General features: G+C 33.2%; 1 protein-coding gene and 1 pseudogene across 1 annotated transcript; both read right to left on the reverse strand.

Annotated features, from left to right (window-relative positions):
- Nucleotides 1-8,399: 8,399 nt before the first annotated feature.
- Nucleotides 8,400-8,572, reverse strand: LOC121999012 (annotated as a pseudogene).
- A 701-nt stretch (nucleotides 8,573-9,273) lies between these two features.
- On the reverse strand, nucleotides 9,274-13,355 carry LOC121997210 (eukaryotic initiation factor 4A-11-like). The gene is made up of 5 exons (XM_042551501.1): nucleotides 13,198-13,355; nucleotides 12,055-12,124; nucleotides 11,791-11,897; nucleotides 11,282-11,712; nucleotides 9,274-10,148 (listed from the first exon to the last, which is right to left on the reverse strand). Exons 2-5 carry the CDS (start codon nucleotides 12,120-12,122, stop codon nucleotides 9,513-9,515), a joined length of 1,242 nt encoding a protein of 413 aa, XP_042407435.1. The 5' UTR covers nucleotides 12,123-12,124; nucleotides 13,198-13,355; the 3' UTR covers nucleotides 9,274-9,512.
- Between the last annotated feature and the right edge of the window lie 350 nt (nucleotides 13,356-13,705).

Below are 13,705 nucleotides of genomic sequence, written 5' to 3' on the forward strand. Positions count from 1 at the left end.
ATTATCTTTCTTTAATAGCTTATTTTTAAAGTTTTTATTTATTTTTAAATTTGAATTAACTAAACTGTTTGAATTATATTTTCTTAACGGTTTATCTTTTAGCTTTTTATTAATTGTTAATTTTGAAATTTCTAGATTATTTTTGTTTAATATGTTATCTTTAACATTAAATTTTAAGTTTGTTAAATTCGGTTTTTGATTTTATCAAAGTGCTTGATTTTATCCTTATATTTTCTTTGCCTTTTAAATTGATATGGTTAATTGAATTTATTAGATTAGTTTTATCTTTAAAGTTTAATTTTTTATTAATTAACTTATCTTGGTTTTGGATAGCATTTTCTAGACTGATTTTATCTTGACTATTAAATATTTTATCAAGGTATTTATTGATTTTATCCATTTTCTCATTTTTAGCATTTAAATTCAAATTTATTTTAATGTTTGACTTATTTATGTCTAAATGCTCACCTAATTTTAAGTTTTCTGAGTTAATTAAATTATTTGAATTGATTTGGTCATTGTTCTGTTTGACCAAGTCAAGGTTGATGCCAAATTGATCAGAGTCTTGATTGACTTGATCAGAGTCTAGATTATTTTGTGATTTTGAATTTAAATCATTTAAATCTAGATTATCATGCACCATACTTGGACTAATTTCATACTTATCATCATGCTGATTATTTAAGCTACTATTAGTAGGGGTATTTTGGTAAATATTACTCACCTTGAGCGCAACCCCTAATTCAGTAGGCTTCTCCATTAGATTTGACTCGAGCCCATATTTGACTTTAACTTGATCTTCTAGCTCCATCGGCGTCTCGTGAAGCTTGATCAACTGGGTCCACAGCTCATATGCATTCTTGTACTTTTCTAATCTGCATAAAATATTGTTAGGTAAAACATTACAAATAATGTTACTTACCTTTTTGTTCAGTTCCGAGTTTTGAGAAGGTTTCCTCAAAATTAACATATAATCGATGTCTACGCTTCCTAAGAAGTATTCCATTAATCGCTTCCAGTAGTTGAAGTCTTCATGATCGTATGGTGGTCGTTCGCAGGGGTTCCGTCCTTCTAGAAGAGTCATAATTTCTTGCACACAAAGAAACAAACAAAAGATCCCAAGACTTGTTCTTGGATTAGTAGTGCTGAAAAAAAATAATATTTCACTATTTTCGAAAAAAAAAAACTAATAAAATATTAATAAAAAATATTATTTCAAATTTTTGAAAATGTAATATCTTGTCAATACTAAGCAATGGTGAAGAGATGGCGATGTAATTTTCAAAAATAATTTTGGAGGGAAAAAACGAAAGGCGTAAGGTTTTATTTTAAAGACAAACGATATCTAATTTTTCTTTCAAAAAGTCCCCCCTTTGCCTGACTGGTGGTTGCACCAAATCAGAGCAGTACCTGCTCTGATACCACTTGTAAGACCGTTAGAGTCGATAGAGGGGGGGGTGAATATCGATTCGAAAATATCAAGTATAAGCGCAGCGGAAAAGTAAAGTAGACACAGTGTTTTTTACTTTGTTCGGAGCCTGTGACGACTCCTACTCGAAGGCCCGTACTCTGTGAGTACTTTCGTTGGGCAATTCACTAGCAGTTCAAAATAATGATTACAAAAAATAGTACAATGAATGCTAATGAAAATGAAAAGCAAATACCGACAATAAAGACAAGAAAGGAGCGTAGTGTCGGAGCTTTGTTCGCGTCGCAGAAGTGCAGAGCAGTGGAAGACTTTTCTTTTCGTTGTTGTTCTGAAGCTCTCCTCTGACCCTTCCTTTATATGAGGCTCGGGGCGCCCTGGATGCCTTCCGGGCGCCCTGGTGAGACGTGGCAAGTCCAACCAGCGAGCTCCACGTGGCGACGCGCGATCAGGATGAAATTTCCCTCCCGGGCGCCCGGATCCCTTCCGAACGCTCGAACCCTGTTTTCCCGCAGAATCCGTCCTGCAAGACAAACGTTAGTCCGGAGGCAAATTTACCCTGCAACACAGATTGTTAGCAAAAGCAAAGTGAGTATGAATTAGCAAAAAGGAGTATGAGTTAGATTCCGTCTTTCCGAGACCGGAATCTAGTCACGATCTCGACTTAGATATCCGAAATGGATCTAAGCCGGATCGACGCCTAATGTTCCCTTCCCGGGAACGCGTCCTCGCAGTCACTCCCCTCCAGTTACTTACCTTACTTACCTGCCAGACGTCCGGTCAGCCCTTCGACCCGTCTGGACTTCTCGCCAGCTATCAGGTCAGCCCGTCGACCTAGCTGGACTTCTCGCCAAGCGTCCGGTCAGCCCGTCGACCCGCTTGGACTTCTCGCCAGCTATCCGGTCAGCCCGTCGACCTAGCTGGACTTCTCGCCAGCTATCCGGTCAGCCCGTCGACCTAGTTGGACTTCGTGCCAGACATCCGGTCAGCCCGTCGACCTGTCTGGACTTCTCCTGCACACTCGATCAAAGTGTCAGACAAAAACAAACTAACTTAACCTGATTTGTCATTCATCAAAACCTGGGTTAAATCGTTAGTGCTAACCGCACCAACAAGTCCGACATGACAATAAGGTTGAGTAGTACTACTCTTGGACTAAGACATTAATTAAAATGATTTGTCAGTAACTCAATTAATTAGTGGGCATTCTATATCTTAAACATAGGGAGACTAACACACTCATGATAAGAAGGAGCCCATAATGTAATTTGGGATTGGTGCGGTAGTGCAATAATAACTCTCTAGTGGAATGAGTTATTATTGATGAACTTGAGTTGTGTGTTCGGGGCGAACATGTGATACTTAAGCTCGTCGGAAGACCAAAACCAATTTCTCCTCTAGGTCTCTGTCGTAGCCTCATTAAAGCTTCAAGTCCATCCATAAGCCCATCTTAGTGTCCAAGAAGGGGGTCGACCCAAGGCTTGGTGACCAAGCCAAGGGTCGACCACCATCTCCTCAAGAGGGTCGGCCTTATGCTTGGTGCCCAAGCAAAGGAGGGGCCGACCACTATATTTCAAATTAGGAGGGGTATTTTGAATTTTTAAAATCTTCTCTTTGTTGATAACTACAAGTTTAAAAGAAGGATTTTAAATTTATAAAACTTTCCTTATTTGAATTAGGTCACATGGTTTAAAAGAAAGCTTAAAAGTTTTAAAACTTTCCTTTTTAACCATCCTCATGGTTGTTGGAAAAAAGGAAGGGAGTTTTAAATTTGAAACTTTCTATTTTTGTAATCATGTTAAAAAAAGGAAATTTTAGAAGAAGAGTTTTAAATTTTAAAACTTGGTTTTAATTTTTAAAACTTTCCTTTTTTAACATTCACATTAAGAAATTAAAAGAGAGCTTGTAAAATTTTATAAGAGCTTTCCTTCTTTGCTTATAAAATTTTTATAAAGTTTTTATTCCTCTTTAAGTGGCCGGCCACCCTTGCTTGGTGCCCAAGCAAGGGGTCGGCCAATCAATTAACCAATCAAAGATTGATGATTGAATCAATCAAGAGGAAAGAAAAGGAAAAATAAAAGGAGAAAAGGAAAAACAAGAGGAAGATTTTAATTTTTGTAAAAAGTCTTTCCTTATTTGTCTTGGGCAAGTAATATAAAAGAAGGGGAGGAGAGGCCTCATGTATCAATTCTATTATTTTCTCTCTTCTTTTTAGTCTTCTCCTAAGGGTCGGCCCTTGCTTCTCTTCATGCTAGGGTCGGTCACCTCTTGTGGATACTTTGTGTGGCCGGATACAAAGAGAAGGAGAAGAAGAAGAGAAGTAGGGATAGAATCTATTCTTATTCTATTGCTTGTGTTGCCGGATCTCTCCCCTTTCCTTTCCCCTTGCTCTCTTTGGTTCCTTGGTGGTGGTGGTGGCCGAATACTAGAGAAGGAGGAGAAGCTTTTGGGTGGTGTTCATCTTGGAGGTTCGTCGCCCACACGACGTTCAAGAGGAGGCGAGGAATATGGCAGAAGATCTCGAGGTTATTAGCACAAGAGGAATGCTAATAACCTCGAGATCTTCTGCATATATCTCGAGGTTTCCGCATCATGCTAGTTATTTTCTTTGTAAGAATTACAAACACAAGATGCGTTAGATTCTAGTTTTTCGAATTTGTAATTCGAGTTGTATTTTTTTTCTATTTTTCGAATTTGTGATTCGATTGTTCTTTTCGATTAAACCTAATGTTATTTTAGGAAATTAAATATTGAATTTCTATTAAAGGCTTTGTCGAGACAGTGGTGGATGATCCCATACCCAAGAAGGCCTAGTGTCTCACCATGTTTGACCTGGGAGCCGATTTTAGAAATAAATATTTAATTAACTTTATAACATAGGTTGATTTGGATCAATAGTGTTAAGTTTCGCTTGCGATCCAAATCTAAACCATTAAGAACAGATAAGTTAAATTTGAAATCAATAATGTTATGTTCCGTTTGTAATTCCTAATTTAATTTCTAAAGAACACAATAGGTTGTTTAGGAAATGTTCGACACTTGTACAAAATTTTTGTACAGTGGAATCGGTACGATCTTCCTAGGCCCAACCAACAATAAATACCTTCATTGTACTACCCTCTTCCATAACATGTCAAATTTTTAGAAATTCAAATTCTCTAGGTACATCAATGTGTTTCAGTCAAAATCCATTGATGGACCTAGAGAGCTTTGATTGAATCCATTCTAAGTGTTACAGGTTTCTGAAGTACCCCAGAGTCTATATATACCCAAAGATATCATCTTAAAGTCATTAATAGCAATGATCAAAAGGTTTTCAAAGTTTATAACTTTATGATAATTGACACTTACACATGACTTATCGTAGGGATGTCAAAACCAAACATGTACACCATAAATACCTTCATTACACTATCCTCTTCCATTACATGTCAATTTTTTAGAAATCTAAATTCTCTAGGTCCATTAATAAGGTTCAATCAAAATCTATTAATTGACCTAAAGAACTTTGATAGAAACCATTCCAAGTACTATAGTTTTTTGAAGTGCTTAGAGTCTATATTTGCCTAGAGATATTAGCTTGTAGTGATCAAAATATTTTCAATGTTTATAACTTTAAGACAATTGACACATATACATAACTTGTTGTAAAGATGTTAGAATCAGGTATGAATATCATAAATATCTTTACTTCACCCTACAATAAATTATGGTGTCCATGCTAGGTTTTGGCATTCGTACGATAAGTTATGTGTATATGTCAATTGGTTTAAAGTCATAAACTATAATTTTTTTCTAATCACTACTATTAATGACTTCAAACTGACATCTAGGGGCATATATAGATTTCATAACACTTCAAAAATCTATAGCACTTGGAATGAGTTTAATTAGAATTCTTTAAGTCCATCAATGACTTTTGATCGAAACTCATTTATGGACCTAGGAGATTTAGATTTCTAAAAAGTTAACATGTAATAGAAGATGATAGTGCAGTGAAAGTATTTATGGTGCCCATATATAGTTTTAACATCCCTATGATAAGTCATTTGTATGTGTCAATTGCCTTAAAGTCATAAACTTTGAAAACATTCTAATCACTATTGTTAATAACTTCAAGCTAATATATATGGGTATATAGATTTCAAGGTACTTCAGAAATCTATAATAATTGGAATGAGTCTGATTATAGTTCTCTAAGTCCATCAATGAGTTTTGACTAAAATTCATTGATGAACTTAGGGGATTTGGATTTCTGAAAAGTTGACATGTACTAAAAGAGAGTAGTACAACGAAGGTATTTATAATGCCCATGCATGGTTCTGACATTCATATGATAACTTATGTGATTGTGCTAATTGTCTTAAAGTTATAAATATTGAAAACTTTTTTTATCACTCTTGTTAATGACATCAAGCTAATATCTCTGGGCACATATAGCATCCGGAGCACTTCAGAAACTAGTACCACTTAGATGAGTTTGATTGGAACTTTCTAAGTTCATCAATGAGTTTTGACATAAATCCATTGATAGACCTAGGAGATTTGAATTTTTAAAAAGTTGACATGTAATGGAAGAGAATAGTACAGTGAAGATATTTATGGTGTCCATGCTTGGTTTTGGCATCCCTATGATAAGTTATGTGTATGTGTTAAATGTCAAAACAATGATGAAATTATTTGGAGCCTTTGAAAATATTTTAAATGAAGTTTTAGGCTCTAAACCTTGGATGTTATGGGTTCCACCCCATAACAATGTAGATCTCTGAACGAGCTTTGATTTGGCATGTAGAACGTTTCATTATGATATCTAAATTAAAAGTTATGACCTTCAGAAATAGACCCTATCAGCTGTGATATGCTGGTTTGGTACTATTTTTTAAACACTATAACCACTATGGTGCTGGTTAAATTTGAAAAATCAAGACCAAAACGATTATGATATTTAGGTTGTGGTGTTAGTTTTTAAAAATTAGTTCCAAAGCATTTTTTTTTAAAAAAAAATTATAAATAAAAATTAGCTCTCGTGGTTGATTTAATTTAATTTTTTAAAATTCTTTTATAATTAGATATTAAAAATTAGAAGATATTAAAAAATAATTTTTTAGTTTTTTATTAACTTTCTTTTATATTTTATATTTTTTATTAAAGTTATAAAATTAAAAATAAAAATAAAATAAATTTAGAGGATTATTTATTAAAGTTTAATTTAATATAAGAGGGAAGAGTAGATAGGAAATGGAAAGTTTTGTAGAGGGGTAAAATGAAAATTAGATATGCTTTTTGAAAATTCTAAAATCATAGTGTGTCTTTTGGAAAATCTGGAATTTTGGGTGCGCGCCTTTAAAAAATTACTGAAAAATCTTTGAAATTCTTAAACACTTGTAAAGCACTATAATGTAATTATAAAAAAAATTAATAACACCTAGTGCAAACATTTTTAAATATTCAGAAGTTATCATTTTCATTTTTTTAATATATTTCAACAATTACTTTTTTCATTATAGTTCAACGTTTACCTAAACTAGATAAAAAAATTACTTTTTATCTAGACAAAAATTTACTAATTTCAAATTTAGATTTCTAGATTAGTGACAAATTTAATTTAATATTTACATATATATTATATTAAATAAAAAATAAATATAGAGTCTTTAAGTTTTTTAACTTTATAATTTTTAATAAATAAAATATAAATTAAAAAGTAAGCATTTTGATCACAATTAATGATATCGTTTTTTATTTAAAAATATTAAATTTATTTAGTAACTTGGATTAGAACTTTTTACAGATAAAAGTAAAGACTCAACTCTTGTTCAGATTTAAAAATTAACTAAAAATAGTTCAGAATTATTACATAATTTTTTTAAAAAGTCTTTTAGTCAATTTAAAAATATCTAGAATGTACCTACAATTTCATTCAAATGGTTATCTAATACCTTTAGTTAAATTTATTATATAATTAAATTACAAAGTATATACATGAAATCTAACACTAAAAATGTATTCGTTTATTTAAATTTAACATTTAATAATCCTGATCAAACTATCACTTATCATATTTTTATTTGGTATTTTATTTTTTTTAAAAAAAAATAAAACTCTTAAAATTTATATTATTTAGATTTTATTGTTAAAATAAATAAGAAAAAAAAGAGTAAATTGGGGGAAAATCTCAAAGAATAAGTTCAACTTTACATGCGTCCCCATCTCCACAATACTTTATTTCTACACTCTATATATAAAATTTTATTTGCTTCAATTATCTCCTGTAAATATTCGTAATCTAATTAAAAGTATTTAGATTTTATTGTTAAAATAAATAAGAAAAAAAAGAGTAAATTGGAGGAAAATCTCAAACAATAAGTTCAACTTTACATGCGTCCCCATCTCCACAATACTTTATTTCTACACTCTATATGTAAAATTTTATTTGCTTCAATTATCTCCTGTAAATATTCGTAATCTAATTATCTTTTATATTTTTCAGATAAAAAAGTCCAAAAATAGTATAATTTCTTTTAAATTCAGTATTTTAAATTAGAATCAAGTATATTTTCTATCAAATTAAGTACAAATATAATTCCTCCTAAATTCAACACAATTTTTTTTAAAAAAAATTAGTATATTTTCCATCCAATTGAACACTATTTAAAGAAATCTAGTATATTTTTTATTCAATTGAGGTGGAAACAAAGTCGTACTCATGATAGAAAATGTACTATATTCTAATTTAATGTGCTGAATTATCTAAAAGATATAAGGGACAATTAGGTAAATTGGTATCTATTATGTTTGGTTAGAGAGTGGAAATAAAGTTTTTAGGATATGAGACTGCATGCAAAATTTAGGTTATGACTGGGGAGTTAAAAAAAGATATTTTTTAAATTCTTTATATTTACTAACCATCGTGCACTTGTGTAATATAATACATGAATATACATAAATTAGTGCTCTTATAAACTAGACTTGATAAAAGTGTGTTAGGCCCATGCAATAGTGTAACGTAAGGGTGACGCTTGAAAATCCAACAGTAAGATATTGTAATAGACTCTTCTTCATAAAAATTAATTCAATTTTTTATATTAGATATTAAACTAATAAAAACAAATTCTATACTTAATCTTAGCCAAAAGGTCAAGAAATATATACTTTCTAACGTCGTCGACCCAATATATTTATAGAAGTTTCTCCGCTCGCGATGTTTCTAATCCTACGATGTAAGACTAAATAGAACTATGACAATGCATATGCTTTATATAAAAAATAATCAAAAAAATTACTAATAATTTTTAAAATTATTTTTAATATATATAAAAAATATTAACATAATTTAAGTTTACACTTCACAAAAAATTAGTTATTAAATATCTAGATTTTAATTTTACACTTACTAAAATTAGTTATTAAATATCTAAATTTTTAATTAAATAGTAGGATATAAGATTTTTAAAATTTACATGGCTTTACTTTTTTTTTAACAATTATATTTTTTATAAGTTATATAACGATTTTGATTGAAATAAACACATAAATCTACACCGATTTAATTTGACATGAGAATTAGATAGGACACTCTAGTAATTCAAAAATAAAAAAACACACCTAATTCTTTACCTTTGAAAAAAAACCTTCGAATTTACAAAAAATCAAATGTTTTGCACAAGAAACCTTGCAATAAAATGGGGATTAGAAGGTATAATTGTTAATTTTTTTGACCAACTAATTAATTAACTTAATCTGGTAAGCTGGTGTATACAGGATAAATCCTAGCACAATTGCATCAACATGGATAACACATACACCCAAAAAGTAGATGCTCTCCAATGTGGCACATACCTCTGAGATGATTGCAAAAAGCTTCCACTAAAAATTATTCAAAAAAGCATAAACAGAATTCTCAATAGGTCTTACAAGACTGATAAAAAAGCTTCAAAGATTAGCAGTAAGACATGCCGATAACTTGTTTCAAATTCATATAGAGAAGGGTCCAACACTTTCCACTGAACAGTTATGCTTAATGATTACTTAATAAAACGAGGCCTGAAAGTGGCGCATAAATACCCAACAATACAAAACAACCTACTCAGATAAGATCAGCCACATTGGAAGGCAGCTCTTCTATGACCACGTTGTAGAACTTTTGGATATCAAACAACATCCTCTCATCATCATGGGAAACAAAATTTATCGCAACACCCTTTCTACCAAACCGTCCACTACGTCCAATCCTGTGGAGGTAGTTCTCTGGCTGAGTTGGCAAATCATAATTTATGACCAGGGAGACTTGCTGGACGTCAATACCACGGGCAAGGAGATCGGTAGTGATGAGAACTCTTGAGGAGCCAGATCTGAATTCACGCATGATAATGTCCCTGGTGTTTTGATCCATATCACCATGTGTGGCTGAGACAGTATGATCCCTGCCCCTCATTTGGTCAGTGAGCCAGTCCACCTTTCGTCGGGTATTAACAAAGATGACGCTTTGAGTGATGGCTAATGTCTCGTACAGGTCGCATAGTGTATCAAGTTTCCATTCATCCTTTTCAACATTCACATAGAATTGCTTTATACCTTCCAGGGTAAGTTCATCTCGCTTCACGAGAATCCTAACTGGTTTATCCATGAACTTCCTGGTAATCTCCAGGGCCTCAGGTGGCATTGTGGCTGAAAAGACACCAACCTGGATTTTTGAAGGAAGTAGTTGGAAGATATCGTATATCTGCAACAAAAAAATAAGTATCATCGCCATTAAGCAGAAAATTTCTTCAATTTGAATGAAAAGTTAATCATAATTCAGGAAAAAAAACTACAAGACAAAAAGCATATCATCAACTTTAAACAATTATTTTTTAAAAAAAATAGAAAGAAGAGACCACATTATTAAAAAGCTCCAAACAAAGTTTCCAATCATTATTTACAACAAAGTCACAGATGAAAGCATATGCAGAATATATAGTGCAATAAATCATCAGCTACAATTGTTTCCACATCTTTTAGATAATCCAAAAACCATATTGTTTCCTAGGAAAGTAGTAAATATGGATTATTGTAATGTCATATAATTAATAAAAAAGTAAAGGAGATATAGTGTGCATCAATACAAGGATAAAATAATAAAAAATAATCTCAGTCAAAGATCACCATCCTCTATGATGAGGTATACACTTTCTGATGAACTTGTAGACCCTAAAGCACCTCAAGATTTGTTTACTCGAGCCTTGTAGTCAGCTATATGTATTTGTTTATTTTAGCCTAATAGAACACTATATGCACAACACATTAGCCAAAGATGTAGAAAAGCCACATCTATAAATTATAATGGCACATGGTACTTAGTCCTTAAACATTTAGATACATTAGCCGGGCTTAGTTCTCTCAACGGTGAGGCTTAGGCAAGGCTTCCTGAGAAGGTCTTGGCTTGACAAGGCTTTAGCAAGGTAGCCTGAAAAGGTAAAGCTTCCCTAAGGGTTCCAAAGCTACCTTGACACAAAAGGGTTCAGCAAGGTACAACTCCTTGTTCTCCTCTGCCTCTTTCTCCTCTTCCTTCACCTTGTTCTCTTAAGGTTGATGCTTGGCACAACCATTGACACTATCACCTAGCATCCTGAACAGCACACCTTGTGTGTTGACTCAGAGCAAATTTCAACCCTTGGAATTCATTTAGAATGATTTATAACTGATGTGTTCTCCATATCACTAATGACTAACTAAAAGATGTGTGTTAAGAGCAAGCTAAACAAGAAGAGTAGATTCATAAAAACAAGCAAAATTATTCAACAAGGATGAAATCTAAACGGAACAAGTTTTGTCTCACGATGAAAGAAAAATAGAAATGAAGAGTAAGTGACGAACCTGATCCTTGAAACCACGTGAAAGCATTTCATCTGCCTCGTCCAAGACAAACATTCTGATATAATCAGGGCGAAGAGATTGCCTTCTCAACATATCAAAGACACGACCTGGAGTGCCAACCACAACATGGACCCCACTTGAAAGTATCCGCTGATCCTCACGAACACTCGTTCCTCCAACACAAGCATGAACTTTTACACCAAGATAATCACCAAGTGCTCGCATGACCTTTTCGATTTGCTGGGCCAGTTCTCTAGTTGGAGCAAGAACCAAAGATTGACATTGAACCAAACCATAATCAAGCTGCTGCAAAATTCCAGAACAAAAAGTGGCAGTTTTCCCAGTTCCAGATTGTGCTTGCTGGATAACATCAAGTCCCTTGCAGAAGGGGACTATGCCTCTTTGCTGAATTGCAGAGGGCTTCTCAAAACCTAGAAAGTAAAGCAGTTATCTTCAATCAAGTCTGCAAAATAAGTGAATAAGTGAAAACTATTGTTCTGTTGCCATACCATAGGCATAAATGCCTCTAAGAAGATTCTCCTGAAGTCCCATATCATCAAAGCTTTCATAGACCTCATCATATGTTGTGAAGAATTCCTGCCCATCAGTATTTAGCCTGTAGCAACCAAAGAGAATTGCAAAACAAGACAGTTTTATTAGTAGCACCAAAAAGTGAATAGACATGCACAGTGTCATATTCAGGAAAAACAGAAAACAAAAAGGGTTGTCAAAACAATGGGGAAAAAAGGATCCACTGAAAAGTAACAAATTACAGTTCACTCATTTTTGCATCATATTGACGAGCATCAAACTGCGATCCTTCTGGTGTCAATCCAGCCATATCTACAGAATAAAAGATAAAGGGAAGTAGCACCAATTGAGGAAAACTCAATAGAACTTGAGCAATACCTTATCAAAATCCAGATAAGCAGGAAACAGAAACCAATGACACTAAATCAACAAAGATTACAGAGTCTAAGAGAGATAGAGGAAACATCAATATACCGGAAAACCAAGAGAAAAAGTACATCAGATAAAATTAACAAACATTTTATAATAACTTTTAACACTGAATATAAATCATCAAATCCTACACAGAAATGAGGAGAATGTTTTACATTTTATCTTTCCATTTATGAAAGCAAGAGAGTTGTTTCATATGTTTAATAGACACCACCAAAAAAACCACAAATATATGGTCAAAATAAAACATGGATGAGGTAAAGCCAATTCAGAGTGCAAAGTAGGATCTACTGGAGTCATTTTGCGTATTATGGTGGATTGAAGATTAGACATATTTAAATCCGAAAAAACTAGAAAAATATTGGTTGCCAATATTTAACCACAGAAAAAACTAGAAAACATGGTGGATTTTGTAATACTTTAAGTGTCGACCCACTTAAATTTAACTACAGCAAAACTAGAAAACGCAAAGATGCCAATACATTGACTGTCGCAGAAAAAAAATTGATATGAAGGTTGAAGAAACCAACAAGGTTTTAGATAGCTAAATAAGAGGGCATACATCATGTTTATCTAGTTGTATAAAGACAATCCCTGTCTCGCGACTATTTGGGATGGGTTATTACATCCTAGCGAGAGAAACTAATAGTTCACCCAAAAAGCAGTTTGTATCAATCACATGATAACCTAACTGCGTTCTACCTAATAAGAGAAAATAAAACTGAACACCATAACGAGACAAAATAAATCGCAGGCCACCAGTAGCAGCTCGCATTCATACTAGGGAAGCAAACAAAACTCTATATTTTATGCTAGCTTAGATCCACACCTGATCAAGCTTCTATAGTTAAGACCGAGAACAAGATATCCAGGGTGCATAGTTGCATATCAAGAATAAAACAATTGGTAATTAAATAAACAAAAAGATGATGGCATAGAAAGATCTGATCTACCAAAACGCTAGATCGCCGGAGGATGAGAATAAAATCGCGTTGAGAACAGAGATCAGAGAGCCGAGCTACGACCGGCAGACAAGCACGGATTCGTCGCGGGAGGGAGTAACAACGACCCCTACCTAATCCGGATGGAGTCGAGAGAGAGGAAAGTGAAGAGTCGGAGAGAAATATAATTAGGGTTCCTCTACTTACAAATATATGGGCCGGGCCAAGAGACTAAAAGAAGGTAAGCTTGGTCTTGGCCCAGAATTTGATTAAAAAAATATTTGTCGCGAACTTTTATTGAAATTTTAAAACGCCTCTTGCAGTTTCATTATTCTTATTTCATTCCTCCTGATATAAACGAATCTAATCTAACTGCCCAGTTAGAGTTGTAGTAGGTCCACTCAACGAAATAATTCAACTAGCTTGAGTTAAAATCGATGGCCGACTCACTTAGATTTGCGACCCACACGGCTTTGCCTATTGTGGGCTCAGGTGGGCCCACAAGTTGAAAAATTATTTT

This window comes from Zingiber officinale, chromosome 6A (genome assembly GCF_018446385.1).
Source record: "Zingiber officinale cultivar Zhangliang chromosome 6A, Zo_v1.1, whole genome shotgun sequence".
NCBI lineage: Eukaryota > Viridiplantae > Streptophyta > Magnoliopsida > Zingiberales > Zingiberaceae > Zingiber > Zingiber officinale.

Excerpts from the sequence above, each read along its gene's own strand:
- LOC121997210 (XM_042551501.1), bottom strand. The coding sequence starts at position 12,122 with ATGGCTGGATTGACACCAGAAGGATCGCAGTTTGATGCTCGTCAATAT. Across the intron at positions 11,713-11,790 it reads TAGAGGCATTTATGCCTATG|GTTTTGAGAAGCCCTCTGCA; the intron begins GTATGGCAACAG and ends TTTACTTTCTAG. Across the intron at positions 10,149-11,281 it reads CACGTGGTTTCAAGGATCAG|ATATACGATATCTTCCAACT; the intron begins GTTCGTCACTTA and ends TTTTTGTTGCAG.